This window comes from Petaurus breviceps, unplaced genomic scaffold, assembly GCF_028583685.1.
Source record: "Petaurus breviceps papuanus isolate PSGF00001 unplaced genomic scaffold, PetGlider_PUasm1.0 189, whole genome shotgun sequence".
Classification (NCBI taxonomy): domain Eukaryota; kingdom Metazoa; phylum Chordata; class Mammalia; order Diprotodontia; family Petauridae; genus Petaurus; species Petaurus breviceps.
Genome location: NW_027185809.1, coordinates 30,195,384 through 30,217,343, shown reverse-complemented (window position 1 = coordinate 30,217,343; position 21,960 = coordinate 30,195,384). Strand labels below are relative to the sequence as shown.

At 38.6% G+C, this 21,960-nt stretch overlaps 1 protein-coding gene across 16 annotated transcripts in view; it reads right to left on the bottom strand.

Annotated features, from left to right (window-relative positions):
• The window catches only part of LOC138164389 (exonuclease 3'-5' domain-containing protein 2-like), a 69,067-nt gene that overhangs the window by 26,770 nt on the left and 20,337 nt on the right, over nucleotides 1–21,960 (bottom strand). For 15 of the 16 annotated variants that reach the window (XM_069092156.1, XM_069092157.1, XM_069092147.1 and 12 more), the window contains 3 exons: nucleotides 13,663–13,919; nucleotides 7,183–7,309; nucleotides 2,654–2,982 (listed from right to left, as the gene is read on the bottom strand). In XM_069092156.1, coding sequence (XP_068948257.1) covers nucleotides 2,654–2,982; nucleotides 7,183–7,309; nucleotides 13,663–13,919 — 713 coding nt within the window. Of the gene's footprint in view, nucleotides 1–2,653; nucleotides 2,983–7,182; nucleotides 7,310–13,662; nucleotides 13,920–16,891; nucleotides 17,014–21,960 lie in introns of those variants that run through there. The other variant, XM_069092160.1, reaches the window with a different exon arrangement.

Genomic DNA, 21,960 nt, shown 5'->3' with positions numbered 1-21,960 from the left:
AGAGTCACCTACCCAGCAAAACTGAGTATCATGTTTCAGGGGAAAATATGGTCATTCATTGGAATAGAGGACTTTCAAGCATTCTTGATGAAAAAACCAGAGTTGAATAGAAAATCTGACATTCAGATACAAGAAGCAAGAGAAGCATGAGAAGGTAAACAGGGAAAAGGAATCATAAAGAACTTATCAAAGTTGAACTATTTACTTTCCTACATGGAAAAATGATAATTGTAATTGCTCAGTATGAAAATAGTTGAAGGGAATAGAAATATATATAGTCTTTATCAGAGGGTATATGGGTGTACGATTACATATGTGAATGTGTATATATGTTTACAGGTATACATAGATAGAGGGCACAGGACCAATTCAATGGGAAGGGATAATATTTGAAGGGTGAAATTAAGAGGTGAGAGAGGAATATAATGAGAGGAAATAGGGAGAGACAGAATGGGGCAAACTATCTTATATAGATGAGGCAAGGGAAAATGGGTACAATGGAGGGGAAGAACAGGAAGACATAAGGGAATGGGTCAACCTTATTCTCATTGAATTTGGCTCAGGGAGGGAATGACATGCACACTAAATAGGGTATCTCACCCTGCAGGAGAGTGGGGGAGAAGGGGATGAGAGGGGGGATGATGGAAGGGAGGGAAGGCTGGGGAGAGGGAAGTTGGAAACACACACTTTTGAGGAGGGACAGGACCAAAGTGGAGAGTAGATCGGGTGGGAGATGAGACAGGAGGGAGGGAAGTATAGCTGGTCTTCTGCAATGTATCTACTATGGTAATGTTTTGCACTAGCTACACATGTACAACCTGTGTTGAATTGCTTATCTTCCCAGTAGGGGAGAGTAACAAGGGAGGAAGGGAATGAATCTGGAATTCAAAGTTTTAAAACCAAATGTTTAAATATATATATATATACACGATTATTAATACTATTTTACATGTAATTGGGAAAAAAGAGGAGGGGAAATCCTATTTCTATTTTGGGGAGGTGGGTAGGAGAAAAACAGGGAGAAAATTTGTAACCCAAAATCTGGTGGAAATGAATGAAGTAAACCAGAAGTTAATAAAGCATTTGGGGAAAAAAAAAAGAGTTCTGCCATACAGGATAAAATTTCATTTCTTTCCAATTCAGGAGATCAAAACAGCAAATTCAAATTAAAGGGGCTCAAACTAAAATAATGAGAATCATGTGGATTTACTTTTGGTTGATTTGCAATGCTTGTTTTGAATTAATCATTCCATTCCTTAAAGGCACTGTACCAGGGAGACCAAATTTCCACTCCAAATTTCCTATTAGTCATTTCATTGCATTAGCTATTACAAAATTATACCAGAAAACTCTTATTAACTGGGAAATAGCATTTCCTTGGAGTGTGATGTTACCTAGAACAAATATAAGTTACATGACTTTATTTTGAAAAAAAAAAAAAAACAGGTCTGTTGATGAGGGATAAGCAGTTCAATCACTATTTTACAGATGTAAAAATTGGAGGCTGGTCACAACAAAATCAGTGGCAGAAGAAAGAAGCGAATTAAAGTCACTTGGATGCCAGTATCATGAAGATCTAGATGCAAATACAGGCATGCTTATATTTTGTCAAATGAGATAACATATAGAAAGCACTTTGATGCTGACATGCTACATAAATGTTTATTATATAATTTTTAATAAATATAATGTAATAACAAAATATAATTTAATAATATATGTAAAATATAATTTAATGATAAGTATATTTATTACAGAATTACTATTATTATGATGATTCCTACTATAAATTGATTCCACAAAAATATGGGTTAAGTGAAACAATGATTTGGGAATATTCAGTTCCACTGTTATACCATCCAACCTGCCAAATGATATAGCAGAGCGCCATGATATTACAGTGCTATTTAGTTTAATTTAGTTTTCTTTTGTGAAGCAGATCGGTGGTATAGCTAAGAGGGCACTGAACTTGGAGTAAGGAAGGCCTGACTTAGGTTGTGACCCTGGAAAAATCAAATTAACCTCTCTCAGTCTCAGTTTATTAATCTATAAATTGAAGATAATAAAAGCACCTAACTCACAAGGTAACTGAGAAGATCAAATGAGCAAAAATTTATAAAGCATTCTGCAAACCTTAAGTGCTCTATAAATTTTAGCTTTTTTTTTTTAAACTAGACCTGTGATTTCATTCCCCCTAGGAAATCCTGATAAGGAAAATTCCTCTTCCAACACAGACAGGCAACTGTTTTGTCTAATATATTGTTAATACAATAAGTTGCCTGAGACACAGAGAAGTTAAGTGATTTGCCCAGAGTTCCTCACATAGCTAGTGTGCATCAGGGGCAGGACTCAAATCTGGGTTTTCCATAGTCAAAGGTCAGCTCTCTACACCACATGGACTGAGTTTAGTCAGAGGTTATAATTATATTATTGTCAAATAATGTTGTTCAGGACAATGAAATGCAAGAAGATGCCTGTAAATGGGAAATCCAGTAAGGAATCTAAAATACCAATGGGGAAAATTTAAGTGAATTTTCTTCCTGTGTTTATCTTTAGATTATTGTCCATATTCCATGTAAAACACTTCACTAGAACCTATGCCATCTAATCTCTAGTTTGAGGGACCCAAAGAAAAAGATCCAGATCCAATTACCTTGCAGAACAGCCCTTGCCCAGGGGCTTCTGTTTTTGTTTCCTCGGATCTCTTCCTCTCTGACTGCCCAAAGACAGCCCACCAGCTCTAGACTTCCGGTTTCTTGCCTTCTTTGGGGACCCTGTTTCCCCAATACTTTCTGCTCCCATGGTATTGCTGTTTCCTTTACCACGGAAAGGGAGATCCACAAGGTCCTGGCACTTTGTCAAGACTTTTTGCCAGCTGGTTTCCACACTGCCATTCTTGGTTGAACTCACAGACAAGCGATATCCAAGAAGATGAAGAAAAAGAGCAACTGAAATTTGGGCATCCCTCGAAGCATAAGCAACCTAAAGGGAAAAGCCATATGTCAGGGCAATTAGGAAGGCAAGCCTAGGAAAAGAAACCACTAAAAAAGCTCTCTTTACAGCAAGTCAGGACAACTACATGGCACACTGGAGAGAGAGGTGGGCCTGAAGTCCCAGAAGTCTCAACTTCCTGAATTCAAATCTGGTCTCAGACACTTACTAGTTGTGTGACCCTGGGCAAGACACTTAACCCTATTTGCCTCAGTTTCTTCACTTATAAAATGAGTTGGAAAAGGAAGTGGCAAATCACTCCAGTATCTCTGCCAAGAAAACCCCAAATGGGGTCACAAAGAGTTGGACGTGACTGTAAAACAACTAAATGACAAAACAGAGCAAATTAGAGACTTCTGTTCAGTCTGTAAAAATTCAGCTCTGACAGCCATGATTCTGAGGAAGTTTAAAAGGTCAAAATCATCTCTCCTTAAATTTTCATAAAGGGATCAGTAGTTTTTTCAAATCAAGAATTTTAGTGATTTAGGACTCCCTCAATATCTAGGTCTTTTATTAAGCAATTAATTCTTATTAAGAGATTTTCATGTTTCTAACAGTAGTGTATAATACAGGCTTAATTATTTCCATTAACTTACTTAGTGCCTACTTTCACCTCATATTTTAGTATCTACTTGTATTTTTGATAGTTTGGCATGGTGAAAAGAATGCTGAATTTGAAGACAGAAAACACAGTATCTACACATGCAATTTTGGGAAAAATCACTTAACATCTCTCAGTCACATTCCTCATCTGTAAAAATGATGGCCTAGATGGCCTCTAATGTCTATTCCAACATTAAATCTATGATCCTATCAGCTTACATGTATTCTAATATGAAAGTACTAAAATGCCCTCCTTTAAAAATATTTCATAACCCAAACTTTCCAACAAGTCAAAGTAAAGTTTTCCCTAGAATTCTGCACTGGTGACATTTCATAGTGGTTACGATAAAACAAGTAAAATGTTCTTCCTTCCAGACCCAACCTCTTTAAGCATCTAAGGACAAGCTGCCTTTCTCAGGATAAAAGTACATTTTAATGCTGAGATCTGAGTGCTCTGCAAGTATATATTTTTTTTAAATGGCAACTGGAGAAACTAAAGCACAGAAAAGTTAAATGATGTATTTGCACATGGTAAGAAAAAAAATTGGTGATGGAACTAGTGCTAGAAAAACCACATGCATCAACAAAAAGAAAAATATTTATTTTAAAAATTTTCAGGTCAAGATGGCGGAGTAGAAGCAGGACCTCCCTGCTACTCCGGCTTCCACCTTCCCCAATCTATGTTAAAAAAGGGACTCTGAACAAACTTTGGAGTTGCAGAACCCACAAAATGACACAGAGAAGCTAAACTCCCACTGAGGACAGCCCAGCAGGCCAGCAGGAATAGGCCAGAGCAGCACTCTGGGAGCTGAGCCCAGCCCCACACCAAGGCTTTAGCCCCAAGGTGGGCCTGACCAGAGGACCACTGACCAGAGGGACTCCAGATCAGCAGCAGCTGTGGCCATTTCCAGATGTATCAACACATAGATGCTAAGGACAAAGTGAGAGGTCAGTGCAGTCTGGACTTTGGGACCCAGGAAGTGGGAGTGTGTCGCTTTAGCCCCCGGGGCGAGAAGCCACTGAGAGGCTGGCACAGCCAGCCAGCGCCACATGGCAGCTTCAGCTCCTGGCCTGCAGAGTGTAGGGGACCAAGCACCAGTCTGAGGGGTAATCGCTCTTGCTTTAACCTTCTTGGATCTGGATTGCAGTCTAGGGTGGAGGTCCTGGGGTGTGTGTGTCCAGTGAAGTCAGAACTCCTGCACCAAAAGCTTCAAAGGAAAATACAAACTGATTACAGGCCATAGAGGACCTTAAGAAGCAGATGAGAGAAGTGGAGGAAAAATTGGGAAGAGAAATGAGAACAATGCAAGAAAATTACGAAATGAGAGTCAATAGCCTGACTGAGGAAAATAACAACTTAAAAAATAGACTAACTCAAATGGCAAAAGAGGCTCAAGAAGGCAATGAGAAGAATGCCTTAAAAAGACGAATTTGCCAGATGGAAAAAGAATCTCAAAAGCTCACTGAGGAGAATCATGGCTTCAGAATTAGACTGGAGCAAATGGAAGCTAATGACTTTATGAGAAATCAAGATGCTGCTAAACAGATCCAAACAAATGAAAAAATAGAGGTCAGTGTAAAATATCTCATTGGGAAAAACCACTGACCTGGAAAATAGATCCAGGAGAGATAATTTAAAAATTATTGTACTACCTGAAAGCTATGATCAAACCAGGAAGTTCTCAAGGAAAACTGCCCTGATGTTTTAGAACCAGAGGGCAAAATAGAGGTTGAAAGAATCCACTGATCACCTCCTGAAAAAGATCCCAAAAAGAAAACTCCTAGGAATATTATAGCCAGGTTCCAGAATTCCCAGATTAAGGAGAGAATATTATAAGCAGCCAGGAAGAAACAATTTGAATATTGTGGTAACACAATCAGGATAACCCAGGATCTGGCAGCTTCTACACTGAGGGATCGAAGGGCTTCGAATATGATATTCCGGAGGTCAAAGGAGCTGGGATTAAAAACAAGAGTCACCTACCCAGCAAAACTGAGTATCATGTTTCAGGGGAAAATATGGTCATTCAGTGGAATTGAAGACTTTCAAGCATTCTTGATGAAAAAACCAGAGTTGAATAGAAAATTTGACATTCAGATACAAGAAACAAGAGAAGCAGGGGCGGCCAGGTGGCTCAGCGAGTAAGAGCAGTGTCGGGATGACCTGGATCAAATCCGGGCTCAGATACTCAGCACCACACCCAGAAATAACTGGCCGTGTAACCTTGAGCAAGTTACTTAACCCCTATTGCTTTAAAAAAAAAAAAAAGAAGCAATAGAAGGTAAACAGGGAAAAGAAATCATAAGGAACTTATCAAAGTTGAACTATTAACATTCCTACATGGAAAAACAATAATTGTAACTTATGAAACTTTTCTCAGTAGTGGAAGGGAATAGAAATATATATATATATATATATATGAGGGTATATGGGCATATGAATACATATGTGAATGTGTGTATATATGATTACAGGTATACATAGATAGAGGGCACAGGACCAATTTAACAGGAAGGGATAATACTTAAAAGGTGAAATTAAGAGGTGAGAGAGGAATATAATGAGAGGAGATGGGGAGAGACAGAATGGGGTAAATTATCTCATATAGAAGAGGCAAGGGAAAATGGTTACAATGGAGGGGAAGAATAGGAAGGCAAAAGGGAATGAGTCAACCTTATTCCCATTGAATTTGGCTTGAGGAGGGAATGAAATACACACTAAATAGGGTATCTCACCCTCCAGGAGAGAAGGGTGGAAAGGGGATGAGAGGGGGGATGATGGAAGGGAGGGCAGGCTGGGGGGGAGGGAAGTTGGAAGCACCCACTTTTGAAAAGGGACGAGATCAAAGTAGAGAATAGAACAAGTGGGAGGTGGGATAGGAGGGAGGGAGATATAGTCAGTCTTTTACAATATATCTACTATGTTATTGTTTTGCATTAGCCACACATGTACAACCTATACTGAACTGCTTCATCTTCCCAGTAAGGGTGGGTGACAAGGGAGGAAAGGAATGAATCTGGAATTCAAAGTTTTAAAATCAAATACTCAAATATAAATATAAATATATACTATTATTAATACTATTTTACATGTAATTGGGAAATAAGATATACAGGCACTGGGGCATGGAGATCCACTGGAAAAGTCGAAAGGGGTATGGAAGAAAATATGGGAGAGAGCAGATTGGAAGAGGGGATATCCTGTGGGATCGCTATTTTGGGGTGGTGGGTAGGGGAAAAATGGGGAGAAAATTTGCAACTCAAAATCTGGCAGAAATGAATGATGTAAATCAGAAGTTAATAAAACATTTGAAAAAAAAAATTTTCATCCTGCCAAGTGTGGCAATTGCCATAAAAATCTTTACTTCAAAATAAAAATTTTCAACTCTCCAGGTGCATCAGTTGATGTAAAAAATTTTACTTTGACATGTATATGTAATAAGGAAATCCTTATCCTGAGCATTATCAAAGTGATTTGGGTCTCTCAGAAGTCTAGTACTTGGATTATAATTTGGAAAAAATCTTAATAAAAACACGCCCAGAAGTCCTACATCATTTGCTTTTCAATTGCTCTGGAATATAACCTACTTGTTCCTCAGTAAGCTGTTCAGCATCCCAATTACTGCAACGAAGAAGAGGAGACTTGTTGAGGGGAACGTTGAGTATGGTTTCAGCAAGTGACTTCAGGCTAAGCTCACTGTGAAGCAAATCTTTCCTGAAAAAGATAAAGTAAGTAAAAACCAGGGACCAAGGACCTAATAGAAAAATAAAAGTGTTACCTGGTCTCTTCTTGTTTCCTAAAGATTTTCTGAATGGAATTTCTAAAGAGTCAAGCTCTGATCATCAATCTCCTGCTTAGAGGTAAATGTGCTAATGGCTCTAAACCTAAGTAACTGTAGTTGATTTCTCAGTTACCTGGAGATAGTCCTTTAGTCCTAGGAACAAAAACCTAGAATTTAAAGGTAAATTAATATAAGTGCTATAAAGCATAGTTTCAAAAGTACTTACTTGGCTGTCATTCAATTTCAGGTACTCTAGGAAATGAAGTAAACTAATAATGAAAGGTAATATACTTCTGGGACATTACTTCAAGAGTAATACAGGATAGAAAGGAATAGTTTCAGAAAAGATTTAGATAAATTGATGAATATCAGATCCACAATGAATAATTAAGAGAAGGGATATTTGGGATAAATTATCATTTTTTATCTTCTAAAAAAATTAAAATTTTTTACTAAAAATTTAAGATTGAACTTGAATGCAAACTAAACTTATTTATATTTAAATATGTTCATTTCAAAGCATGGAGTATAATTTTTTTAGTCACTCCCATTAAGTCCACAATAGGATTTTCTGTTGATCCATTCATTTTCACTGATGTTTTCCTATTACAGGGTTTTTTAAACTTTGTATCACTTCATATACATGTTTTTAGATTTCTTTGTATTCCTCACAGTGATAGGTCTTAATAGCATTTTGGTAAAAATCCATTATATTAACATAATACAATTTAACTACTCCATTGTTTGTTGGACTTGTATGTTGTTTATAGCCCTTTGAAATTAAAATAATGCTGCTTGGAAAAACTCTTGACACTTTTTTCTTTTTTTGAATAATTGAATGGGGCTGTATGATAATGAAGTGCTAACACTCTAATCCAGGAGAAGAAACAAGCTAGAACCTTAATGTCTTCAAATAAATGTCTTCTTAATGTCTTTAGAACCTTAATGTCTTCAAAGAATATTGAAGGAATTAAGAAAAACAGAGTCAATGGTTTGATTGGTTCTGGTCTGAGAGTTTTAAGAGAGAAAGGGAAAAAGACCCACATGTAAAAAAATATTTATAGCAGCTCTTTTTGTGGTGACCAAGAACTGGAAATTTAGGGGATGTCCATCAGTGGGAGAATGACTGAACAAGTTGTGGTATATGAATATAATGGATTATTATTATGCCATAAGAAATGATAAGCAGGCAGACTTCAGAAAAAACCTGGAAAGACTTACATGAACTGATGCTAAGTGAAGGCAACAAAAATAAGAGAATACCGTACAGAGTAACAGCCACATTGTGTGATGACCGACTTTGATACTTAGCTCATATTAGCAATGCAAGGATCTAAAACAACTCCAAAAACTCATGATGGAAAATTCCATCCCTATCCAGAGAAAGAACTATGGAGTCTGAATGCAAAATGAAGCATACCATTTGCTCTCTTTTTAAATTTTGTTTTTTATTTCTCATTGTTTCCTATTTGTTCTAATTCTTCTATAAACATGACTAATATGAAAATATGTTTAATAAGAATGTATATGTAGAGCCTATATCAGATTGCATGCTGGCTTGGGGAAGGGGGAAGGGAAGGAGGTGGAGAAAATTTAAAACTTAGAGAAGTGAATATTAAAAACTAAAAATAAATTTTAAAAAAGAGGGGGAAGGGAAGGTAAAAGAAATACACTAGTGTAGGAAGCACAAAGAAGGGGGTTGAACTTATTTCTCTTAAATGGAGTATATGAGAAAAGAATATACAACAAACAAGGAGGAAGGGGTAAGGAGGGCAACTTCATTCTCACAGGAAATGGATGAAGGAGAGCTGAATAAAGAGCTTTACATGCAAAGAGATACTACATACAAAGGGTTTAGTGTATAAATACACTAAATTCAACATCAAAACAAGCAGAGATAAGGAGGGGAATATTTCAGAAGGAGGAAGATATATTGGGGAGGAAATAGACACAAGTGAAACTAACTTCCTAGTCCTGAAGGAAGTATTAAAAAAGGGGCTGTGGAAAGAAAAGAACTAGAATCCAAGGGTATACCCATTAATTGGAGAGTAGCTGAACAAACAGTGATATAAATGAACATAATGAAATGACAAAAGAAACAGAGAATCCTGGGTAGTATTAATTAAAGCATGGCAGAGTGAACAAAACCAGCAGAACTTAGATGATAAAAACACTGTAAAGAAAAACAATTTTGAAAGATTTAAGTTCTCTGACCAATCATGTTTCCAGAGGCCCCTATAAATTAACTGAGTTACCACTTCTGACACAGATGATGGACTCAAACTGCAGAAAGAGACATATTTCTTGACTGGGCTACTGTGTGGATTTGATGTATTTGACTATGCTTATTTGTTACAAGGGGGATTTTTTTCACCTCAATTTTTAATAAAGGGGGTTAGCCAAAGAGGACCACTAAAACATTTTTCAAATACACAGAAGAGAATGAATGTAAGTTTAGAAGGAAGTATAAAAATGGCAGTTTTGAAAATAACACGCAGAATTTATTACATAATAATTTTTTAAAAAGTAGTATGAAGTCAACATTCATGACTTTGTATACAATCCTCCTTTATGTTTTCTAATTATATGGTAATGCTCTTTTGTGTGTCTTAATTCAGAATGCATTTCTTTGGAAAGTAATGTAAAAAAAGTCATAAGTTACAAAATTTTAAAAAATTATCCCATCAGAAACTTAAACAGTTTGCTGTGGAAAAATAGGGTCAGGATCATTGTCCCCACTTCCCACTGCAAGGCATACAAAATAAGGCTGGTGAAAGTAGAAAACTGTTACAATAAGAGTCATTTAGCCTTCCAGTTACTAAAAGAATTTATGAAACTTGAAAAATAGAGTAGAATCCAATCTAGATTAAAAGGTATCCTTTGGGGGGGCAGAGTCAAGATGGTGGAGTAGAAATGGGGCTTCCATGCAGGTCCCGCTTCCACCTCCTCCAATTCATGTAAAAAATGACTCTAAACAAACTTTGGAGCTACAGAACCCACAAAATGACAGGGAGAAACTAACCTCCTGTTGAGGACAGCCTGGCAGGCCGGCAGGAAGGGGACAGCACAGCACTCTAGGAGCAGAGCCCAGGTTCGTGTGAGCCAGAGGTTTTAGCCTCAGCGTGGCCACAACCAGCCTCCGGTGGAGGGACTTCAGATCACCAGCAGCTATGGTAGTTTCAAGAATTACCAACCCATAGATGCTAAGGACAAAGTGAGAGGTCAGTGCAGTGTGGACTTTGGGAACCTGGAGTTTGGGAGTGTGGTCCGGCCTTTACCCCCTGGAGGGAGAAACAGCTGAGGCACCACGTGTGCAGCTGCTGCCACGCGGCAGCTTCAGCTCCTGGCCTGCAGACTGTAGAGGGGACCAAGCCACCAGGCTGAGGGGTAATTGCTCTTGCTTTAACCTGCTTGGATCTGGATTTCTGTCTAGGGTGGAGGTCCTGGGGTGTGTGACCAGCTTGCCAGAGCATGTGGAGGCTTCAGAGAGGGCAGCCAACTAATAGCTCCAGCAGTTGAGAAAACCCAAGCAATTTGGGACAAGGCTCCCCTCTCTGGTAGCAGAGTTCTACTGTGGCAAAAAGCTCCAAAGTCAAGTAACTGAGTGGCAACATGAGCAAGCAAAGGAAGTAAAGCAAGCAGCATGCCCACATTAGACTCCTATTTTGGGGACAAAAAGGATCAAAGCATGGGACAGGAGAAAGACACCCAAGTCAGAACTGCCAAGAAGAATATGAGCTGGTTACAGGCCATAGAGGAGCTTAAGAAGGATTTTGAAAACCAATAAGAGAAGTGAAGGAAAAATTGGGAAGAGAAATGAGAACAATGCAAGAAAATTATGAAATGAGAGTCAACAGCCTGACTGAAGAAAATAACACCTTAAAAAACAGACTAACTCAAATGGCAGTAGAGGCTCAAAAAAGCCAGTGAGGAGAAGAATGACTTAAAAAGACAAATTTACCAGATGGAAAAAGAATCTCAAAAGCTCACTGAAGAGAATCATTGCTTCAGAATTGATTGGAGCAAAAGGAAGCTAATGACTTTATGAGAAATCAAGATATTATTAAACAGATCCAAACAAATGAAAAAATAGAAGACAATGTGAAAAATCTCACTGGAAAAACCACTGACCTAGAATATAGATCCAGGAGAGAAAATTTAAAAATTATTGGACTACCTGAAAGCCATGATCAAAGAAAGAACCTAGAAATCATCCTCCAAGAAATTCTCAAGGAAAACTGCCAAAATAGAGGTTGACAGAATCCACTGATCACCTCCTGAAAAAGATTCCAAAAAGAAAACTCTTAGGAATATTATAGCCAGGTTCCAAAATTCCCAGATCAAGGAGAGAATATTACAAGCAGCCAGGAAGAAACAATTTGAATATTGTGGAAACGCAATCAGGATAACCCAGGATCTGGCAGCTTCTACACTGAGGGATCGAAGGGCTTGGAATATGATATTCTGGAGGTTAAAGGAGCTGGGATTAAAACCAAGAATCACCTACCCAGCAAAACTGAGCATCATGTTTCAGGGGAAAATATGGTCATTGAGTGGAATAGAGGACTTTCAAGTATTCTTGAGGAAAAAACCAGAGTTGAATAGAAAATATGACATTCAGATACAAGAAGCATGAGAAGGTAAACAGGGAAAAGAAATCATAAGGAACTTATCATAGTTGAACTATTTATATTCCTACGTGGAAAAACGATAATTGTAACTGATAAGACTTTTCTCAGTATGAAAATATTTGAAGGGAATAGAAATATATAGAGTCTTTATCAGAGGGCATACGGGCGTATGATTACATATGTGAATGTGTATATATATATGTTTGCAGGTATACATAGACAGAGGGAATAGGACCAATTTAATGAGAAGGGATGATACTTGAAGGGTGAAATTAAGAAGTGAGAGAGAGGAATATAATGAGAGGAGATGGGGAGAGACAGAATGGGGTTAATTATCTCATATAGAAGAGGCAAGGGAAAACTGTTACAATGGAAGGGAAGAACAGGAAGGCAAAAGGGAATGAGTCAACCTTATTCTCATTGAATTTGGCTTAGGGAGGGAATGACATACACACTAAATAGGGTATCTTACCCTCCAGGAGAGTAGGGGTGGAAGGGGATGAGAGGGGTGGATGATGGAAGGGAGGGCAGGCTAGCAGGGAGGGAAGTTGGAAACACCCACATTTGAAAAGGGACAGGATCAAAGAAGAGAACAGAACAACTGGGGAGTGAAATAGGATGGAGGGAAATATATTCAGTCTTTCACAATATATCCACTATGGAAATGTTTTGCATAGGTACACATGTACAACCTATATTAAATTATTTATCTTCCCAGTAAGGGTGGGTGACAAGGGAGGAAGGGAAAGAATCTGGAATTCAAAGTTTTAAAATCAAATGTTTAAAAAAAAAAATATATATATATATACTATTATCATTATTTTTTTACATGTAACTGGGAAATGCACTGGGGCATAGAGATCCACCATACCCTACTGAAAAGTCGGGAGTGGGGATGGGGGATGATATGGGACAAAACAGATTGGGGGAGGGGATATTCAATGGTATTGCTATTTTGGGGTGGTGGGTAGGGAAAAAATAGGGAGAAAATTTGTAACTCAAAATCTTGTGGAAATGAATGATGTAATCTAAAAAAAAATAAAAACAGACAGAACCATAAAAAAAAGGTATCCTTAAATGATTAAAAATTAATACAAAAATGCAAAATCTTCACCCATATTATAAGATTTGAAATGCAGGATCTCACATTTTACATTTATGTAAAAATGAGAAAGCAGAGATTTAGTCTTAATTAAATCTAATCCCTTTCTTGGTTACAATCAGTAAAAGAGAAGGTGATTGCCTGAGTCTTGGCTACCGTCAAAAAAGGCATGCTTCTGTATTTCCATCGACCAAGAAGGAACTAACTCAAAGGGAGTTGGAATAGAGATTCTATAAGAAAAAGAAATCCCAATGGAAAGGGAAAAGAGTATTTTTTATCCACATCAAGCCCAAGATTTTCTAGCACCCTGTACTAAACTGACACTCCACCACTTCATTAAGTAGGGTTAGTTCTAAGGTAAATGAGGCTTTCCTGGAAGATGGAATATTTCTTTCTTCTCAAATTTCCTAAGCTGGCCAGAACTCTCCAGGCTTCTTAGAATTCCTAATAAGAATTCCAGATGCTACAGGAATCATCTTCAAAATACTATTGCTTCTACTAGCACACTCGTCCTCCTGACTACTGGAATAGTGGTATACACAAATATATGTACCTCTGTTTCATGGCTAGATTTCGGAGGTCAAGACACCCTCTAACAATGAGATCATAGTCCCGAAGCAACTTGCTGGCGTCTTCCCGACACCCTACCCCAACCTTTAAGATTCTGCTGTCTTCCAAGATATCCAATAAGGTTTGAGGGAGTGCTGCTTTACCACAGATCAGCTTAGGAAGCTGAAGTAAGATGCAGCGGCCTGTTGGGGAAGCCATCTGTAGGAGGGAAACAGGGCTAGCTTTGCCTTCTACATTCACCTGCAACAGAGAAAGCCAGAATAAAATTTATTACTTCAGTATAACATGAAGTACACAGAGAAGACAGCCTTTCTCCTTTCTACTCATATCATTTAACTATGTTTAGGAAGAAAAAGTTAAATGAAGCCTCAACTACTAATCTCTGCATGACACTTTAGACAATATCCTAGACAAAGGTACTCCAAGATAAAAATTCCATGTATTCAAATTTGCCCTCCAAACTTTTGCTTTGGGAGCCAAGCAAAAAAAAAAGTCTAACCCATTATTATTTATGACAGCCTTTCAAGTACTCAAAAACACCAATCCCATATCCTTTTCCTCACTTCCCCCTAAACCTTCTAAACTTCATGTTCAACATATGCAAACATTCCTGGATTCTTTACAAAACAAGATGGTAGGGATGGCTAGGTGGTACAGTGAATAGAGCACTGGCCCTGGAGTCAGGAGGACCCGTGTTCAAATCCGGTCTCAGACACTTAACACTTACTAGCTGTGTGACCTTGGGCAAGTCATTTATAACCCCAATTGCCCTGCCCTCCCCCCTCCAAAAAGAAAAAAAAAAGATGGTATCCACTTGAGTAACTGAAGTAACCTTTCATGATTCATATTATGCACTAGAAAGAGTGAGCATGGCTCAGTGGAAAGAGTTCTGGTTTAGAGTCAGGGAAGCTAGGCTGAAGTTCCAGCTTTGCTACTTGTTTCCTATACAACCTTGGGCAAGTCATCTGGAGCCTCTCTGGGCCTCAGTGCCTCCTATGTAAAAGATCAGGGTGGATGGCCAGAAAAAGAGAAAAGTAAAAATGGTGCAGAAGTAGATCATATCAACTATTTCTCTTTTACTTCCCTCTTTTTTTCTTTGTAAAGTGTGAAACCAAGGAAAAAGTGAAAAATTATAAGAGGATAGAGCAGAAGGCAATATAAAATTGCTAGTCACAATGATTAATGTAAATGGGATGACTCATTCATAAAAATGGAATAGTGAAGCAGAACGGATTAGAAAGCAGAATCCAACAGAAACAAGAAACATACAAGAAACAAGGATTCAAACACTTAAAAATAAGGGGCTCAAGCAAAATCTATTAGATTTCACATGACCCCCAAAAAGCAAGAGTAGCAATCATGAACTCAGACAACAGTAAAAATATATTTGATTAAAAGAGAAACTATTTTATGCTTAAGGGCACTATAAATAATGAGATGAGACTGAGTGTGTCTGTGTGTATGTATATATGTGTATATACACATATACACATATATACTACACACACACACACACACACACACACACACACATATATATATATACATATATGCTCTGTCATAGCATCCTACCTAAAGGAAAACTTAATTGAAATGCAGGGGAAAATGGATAGTAAAATTATAATAGTTGGGAACCCTTTCAGGATTATACAAATCTAACAAGGAAATAAACAAGAATGTTAAGAACTTAAGCAGAATTTTAGAAACTTTATATATATACATACATAATGCTCTTTTACATATATTCATACATAATGCTCTTGGCAATTACTGAATGGAAAAAAAAGTATACATATTTCTCACATGTGTATGGAAAATTTACCAAAAAATAGCAATTATTACAGCAGAAAAACTTCACAAACTCAAGAGAAGCAGAAATATTCCACACATCTATTACTGATAACAATGCAATAAAATATTTTATAAAGAGCTATTGCGGGAGTCAAGATGGCGTAGAAGCAGGACCTCCCTGCTGCTCCGGTTTCCACCTTCCCCAATCCATGTAAAAAAGGGACTCTAAGCAACTCTGGAGCTGCAGAACCCACAAAATGACACAGAGAAGCTATCCTCCCACTGAGGACAGCCCGGCAGGCCAGCAGGAATAGGCCAGAGCAGCACTCTGGGAGCTGAGTCCAGCCCCACACCAAGGCTTTAGCCCCAGGGTGGGCCTGACCAGAGGACCACTGACCAGAGGGACTCCAGATCAGCAGCAGCTGTGGCCATTTCCAGATGTATCAACACATAGATGCTAAGGACAAAGTGAGAGGTCAGTGCAGTCTGGACTTTGGGACCCAGGAAGTGGGAGTGTGTCGCTTTAGCCCCCGGGGTGAGAAGCCACTGAGAGGCTGGCACAGCCAGCCAGCGCCACGTGGCAGCTTCAGCTCCTGGCCTGCAGAGTGTAGGGGGACCAAGCACTAGTCTGAGGGGTAATCGCTCTTGCTTTAACCTTCTTGGATCTGGACTGCAGTCTAGGGTGGAGGTCCTGGGGTGTGTGTGTCCACCTTGCCAGAGCATGTGGAGACCTCAGAGAGGGCACCCATCTAATATCTCCGGCAGCTGAGAAAACCCCAGCGTTTGGGACGAAAGCTCCCCTGTCTGGTGACAGAGTCCTACTGTGGCAAAAAGCCCAGGGGTCAAGTGACTGAGGGGCGACATGACCAGGCAAAGGAAACAAAGCAGACAGAAGATTCCAACATTACACTCCTATTTTGGGGACAAGGAGCAAAGTATGGAAGACAGTGAAGTCAGAACTCCTGCACCAAAAGCTTCAAAGGAAAATACAAGCTGGGTTACAGGCCATAGAGCACCTTAAGAAGCAGATGAGAGAAGTGGAGGAAAAATTGGGAAGAGAAATGAGAACAATGCAAGAAAATTACAAAATAAGAGTCAACAGCCTGACTGAGGAAAATAACAACTTAAAAAATAGACTAACTCAAATGGCAAAAGAGGCTTAAAAAGGCAATGAGGAGAAGAATGCCTTAAAAAACTGAATTTGCCAGATGGAAAAAGAATCGCAAAAGCTCAATATGGAGAATCATTGCTTCAGAATTGATTGGAGCAAATGGAAGCTAATGACTTTATGAGAAATCAAGATGCTGTTAAACAGATTCAAACAAATGAAAGAATAGAAGGCAATGTGAAATATCTCATGGGAAAAACCACTGATCTGGAAAATAGATACAGGAGAGAGAATTTAAAAATTATTGGATTACCTGAAAGCCATGATCAAAGTAAGAACCTAGAAATCATCGTCCAGGAAGTTCTCAAAGAAAACTGCCCTGATGTTTTAGAATCAGAGGGAAAATAGAGGTTGGAAGAGTCCATCGATCACCTCCTGAAAAAGATACCAAAAAGAAAACTCCTAGGAATATTATAGCCAGGTTCCAGAATTCCCAGATTAAGGAGAGAATATTACAAGCAGCCAGGAAGAAACAATTTGAATATCATGGAAACACAATCAGGATAACCCAGGATCTGGCAGCTTCTACACTGAGGGATCGAAGGGCTTGGAATATGATATTCCAGAGGTCAAAGGAGCTGGGATTAAAACCAAGAGTTACCTACCCATCAAAACTGAGTATTATGTTTCAGGGGAAAATATGGTCATTCAGTGGAATAGAGGACTTTCAAGCATTCTTGATGAAAAAACGAGAGTTCAATCGAAAATTTGACATTCAGATACATGAAGCAAGAGAAGCATGAGAAGGTAAACAGGGAAAAGAAATCATAAGGAACTTATCAAAGTTGAACTATTAATATTCCTACATGGAAAAACAATAATTGTAACTTACGAAACTTTTCTCGGTAGATGAAGGGAATAGAAATATATATGTATATGTCTATATGAGGGTATATGGGCATATGAATACATTTGTGAATGTGTGTATATATGTTTACAGGTATACATAGATAGAGGGCACAGGACCAATTTAATAGGAAGGGATGATACTTAAAAGGTGAAATTAAAAGGTGAGAGGAATATAATGAGAGGAGATGGGGACAGATTGGGGTAAACTATCTCATACAGAAGAGGCAAGGGAAAATGGTTACAATGGAGGGGAAGAATAGGAAGGTAAAAGGGAATGGGTCAACTTTATTCCCATTGAATTTGGCTTGAGGAGGGAATGAAATACATACTAAATAGGGTATCTCACCCTCCAGGAGAATAGGGGGGGAAGGGGATGATGGAAGGGAGGGCAGGCTGGGGGGGGAGGGAAGTTGGAAGCACCCAGTTTTGAAAAGGGACGGGATCAAAGCAGAGAATAGAACAAGTGGGAGGTGGGATAGGAGGGAGGGAAATATAGTCAGTCTTTTACAATATATCTACTATGTTATTGTTTTGCATTAGCCACACATGTACAACCTATACTGAACTGCTTATCTTCCCAGTAAGGGTGGGTGACAAGGAAGGAAGGGAATGAATCTGGAATTGAAAGTTTTAAAATCAAATATTCAAATATATATATGTGTATACATTTATACACTATTATTAATACTATCTTACATGTAATTGGGAAATAAAATACAGGCACTGAGGCATAGAGATCCACTGGAAAAGTCGAAAGGGGTATGGGAAAAAATATGGGAGAGAGCAAATTGGAGGAGGGGATATCCTGTGGGACTGTTCTTTTGAGGAGGTGGGTAGAAAAAATGGGGAGAAAATTTGTAACTCAAAATCTGGCAGACACAAATGATGCAAATCAGAAATTAATAAAGCATTTAAAAAATTATAATAAAAAAGAATAATAAAAAAAGAAAAAACAAATATTAATGGGTAAAAGCAAGAGACAGAAAGACAATGTCATAAAGAAGCTTAGTAACAGAGTATCACATTGGAGGATGATGTGACCATAGATTTATGGCTAGAAAGGGTGTTAACTATATAGTAGAGAAAAAAAAATTCCGCCTAACACATTGTTTCCTTCTTATTAAAACAGGGATTCTTAACTGTAAAAAAAAAAAGAAAGAAAGTAAAGTGTTGAGTTTATTATAAGTTGCACATAACCAAGATTCAAAGCATGTACAATCCTTTTTTTCCTACCTACAATATAGATAAAAATACTCATTTTATTTGGTTTATCTTCATTTAAAAATAAAGATGGCAATATAGTGTAGAATGTGTAGAATGCTGGAACTGGAGCTAGAAGGCCTATGTTCAAATGTTGCTTCTGGCACTTAACCAGTCCTGTGTCTCTGGGCAAGTCACTTAATCTCTCTGACCCTCGGTTAACTCATCTGAAAAATGACCTAATGACCTATATGACCTCAAAGAAACCAAATTTTGTGATACTATGAACTCCATATTTTAACCTCTGAAACAAACTTCTTTTGAGTCTGTGGTTAGACTAGATAATCTGCCTGTAATGACTTAGTCTCTAAAGCAGCAAAAAGTGCTCATGTTCGAAGTTCAGTACTTTTAATGAAATAGCCACATGATGGCAGCAGAGAGTAAAATATGAGGAAGGATCCTAAACCATCTTCTAAGCTAAGATAGGATTTAGAGTTGAAAGGGATGTTAAAGATCTGTTCTAGTACAACCCCCTCTTTTATACAAATAAAGAAACCGAGGCCGAGGACAAAATCATTTAGAATCACACAGCTCACAAATGGCACATTCAAGATTTTAATAAATCAAGCATTCATTCAGCATTTACCAGATGATGTGTTAGGTAGGAGATATAACTATTAAAAATGTAACAAGCCCGGCTCTCAAAGAGCTTATACCTACTGGGAGGGGTAACAGCAGTCACAGTTATTAAGTATGTCCACAAAGCTTTGTTTTGTTTATAGTGAGAGAAGACACTGAGAGCTGCAGGTGGCTCCTGATTTGACCTTTATAGGAGGCTAGAGACTTGAAGGTAAAAGTGAAGGAATACATTCCAGGAACAGGGGACAGCTTGGGCAAAGGCATCAAGATGGAAGATGCAATGTCTCCTATGACAAACACAAGGAGACTAGTCTGTAAAGTACCAGACTGTGAAGGGCTTTAGATGTCAGAGTGGTTGTGCTGGATTCTAGAGCAGTGCTCTGAGCAGAGAAGTAGCAGTTTCTGATCTGTGCTATAGGAACGTCACTTTGGCAATCATATGAGGTATGGATCGGAGAAGGCTAGGGACTAGAGACAAGAAGACAAAATAGAAAGCTACTGGATGTTAAAGCAAATGCTAATTGACTGACACACAGAAAGACTTATATGAAGATTTATAAAGTGAAGGTGATAAGAAAACTATATAATGACAACAATGTAAATGGAAAGAATTATAAAGCAATAACAAAACACCTAACTCTACTCCTTGGTAGAAGTGAGAGGTCCATGGGTATGGAACACTGCATAGATATGTTAGATTTTTTCGGTGTGCTTAATCAGTTTTCCTGATTATTTTCCCTTCTACCTATTTTTCTTAAGAAAAAAAAAAAGTTATATGGGATGATTCTGGGAGGTGGAAGGAGAGAGATACCAGAAGAAATCCTAGTGTTGCAAAAAATCAAATGATATCAATTAAAAGTGGTTTTTTTTAAGCAAAAGTTACAGAATTATAAAGAACAAGCATGGACCCCAAAGAAGAAATGAGGCAACACCTTCCTCTCCCCCTCCCTTGGAGGTGGGAGGTCCACAGGCATGGAACGATGAATATGTTTTCAGACTTTTTCAAGCACTGATCAATCAATTTTCCTCTTATCTAAAAATATCCTTTGTTATATGTGATAGTTCTCTGGGGGGAGGGAAATTAGAGAAACATATGTGATATAAAAATAAAAGGTAATAATAAAATTTATTTTTTAAAAAAGAAACTATTATAGTAGTTCAAGGCCTGATCAAGAACAGTGGCCATGGGAATGGAGAGAAGGGGATGGATGTAACAGGTATTGTAATAACAAGACTTGGAAACTGGTAGGACATAAAAGGTGGGAGAGAGTGAGGAGTGAAGAAGGAAAGTTAGTTAAATGGAAGGATTTGCACCTAAGTTTTCTGACTCCAAATCCAGGAACTTTTCCACTGCACCACCCAGCCAAAAAGGTTAACATGACGGCAGAATGGTCCGTTCTTCTGCCTGGTTAGCAATCTTTTAAACGTCACTTTTGCTGAATTTGTATTTGCTTTGTGCTGCTGTAGTCAGGGATAAAGAGTATATCTAGCCTATGTCTGTGCAATAGTACCAGGAGTGCTATTAATATTCAGCAATTAGCACAGGTTTCTCTCAACTTCCCCCTAGTACCTTGTATAATTTCACCCTCTCCCAGGTATATTTCACTTGCCCTTTCAAGGTTACTGACAGTCCCTGAAGAACTCCAATTACTTGCTCAGTTCACCCCCTACTCAATAAACTCTGGTAACTCCTTAAAGTCTCCAGGAGCTAAGACTCTATTTGACATTCACAGTCCTTCATAGCGGAGCCAAGATAGTGGAGAAAAGGCAGCAACTCACCTGAGCTCTGCCCAAAACCCTTTAAATAATGTCATGGAACAATTCCTGGAACAGCACAACCTACAATGGGATAGGCTGAAATCATTTCCCAACCAAAGACAGCTTGGAAGGCCGGAAGGTACAAAAGGTCAGTCCCACTCGGGTGAGAGTGGAGCACAGTCCAGCACAGACTATACCGGCACAGCCACAGACCCAGCAAATCAATAGCACTCCTTGGAATCAAAAGCAGCAGCTGCTTCCAGAGCCCTTAATCCACACAATCGAAAAACTAGTGAGAAGGAGACTGCAGGGGTCTCTTTATTAGTACTGAGGCAGGACTCCGCTGCTTTGCCCATATTCACATTCAGGTCCCAGTCCTGGGTGGCAGTGCCAGGGCGAGGAGAAGCATTGGCACAACAGAGCTTGGGGATGAGGTGAGGGAGGGGAGGTAGAGCAGGGACCTTCAGCACAGCTCCAGGCCAGAAAAGAGTGCTTGTGGTCACTCATATTCCAGAGCACAGGCCAGGAGAGGAGTAAACACCTCTCCTTAGATCATACCACCTTGGAAGAACTGAAAACTTACAGGTCCCTACAAGGATCTCTGAAAACAGGTGCACAAAACACCTGAAGCTTGGGACAATGTGCCCTCCACCCTTATAGCAGGGGCTTACTTTAACAAAGAGTTAAAATTCAAGAGATAGGTTGGGAAAATGAACAAACAACAGAAAAAAATTCTGATCACAGAAACTTACTCTGGTGATGAGGAAAATCAAAACACACACACTGAGAAGAAGATGAAGTCAAAGCTCCTACTTCCAAAGCCCCAAAGAAAAATACGAATTGGTCTCAGCCCATGGAAGAGCTCAAAATTTGAAA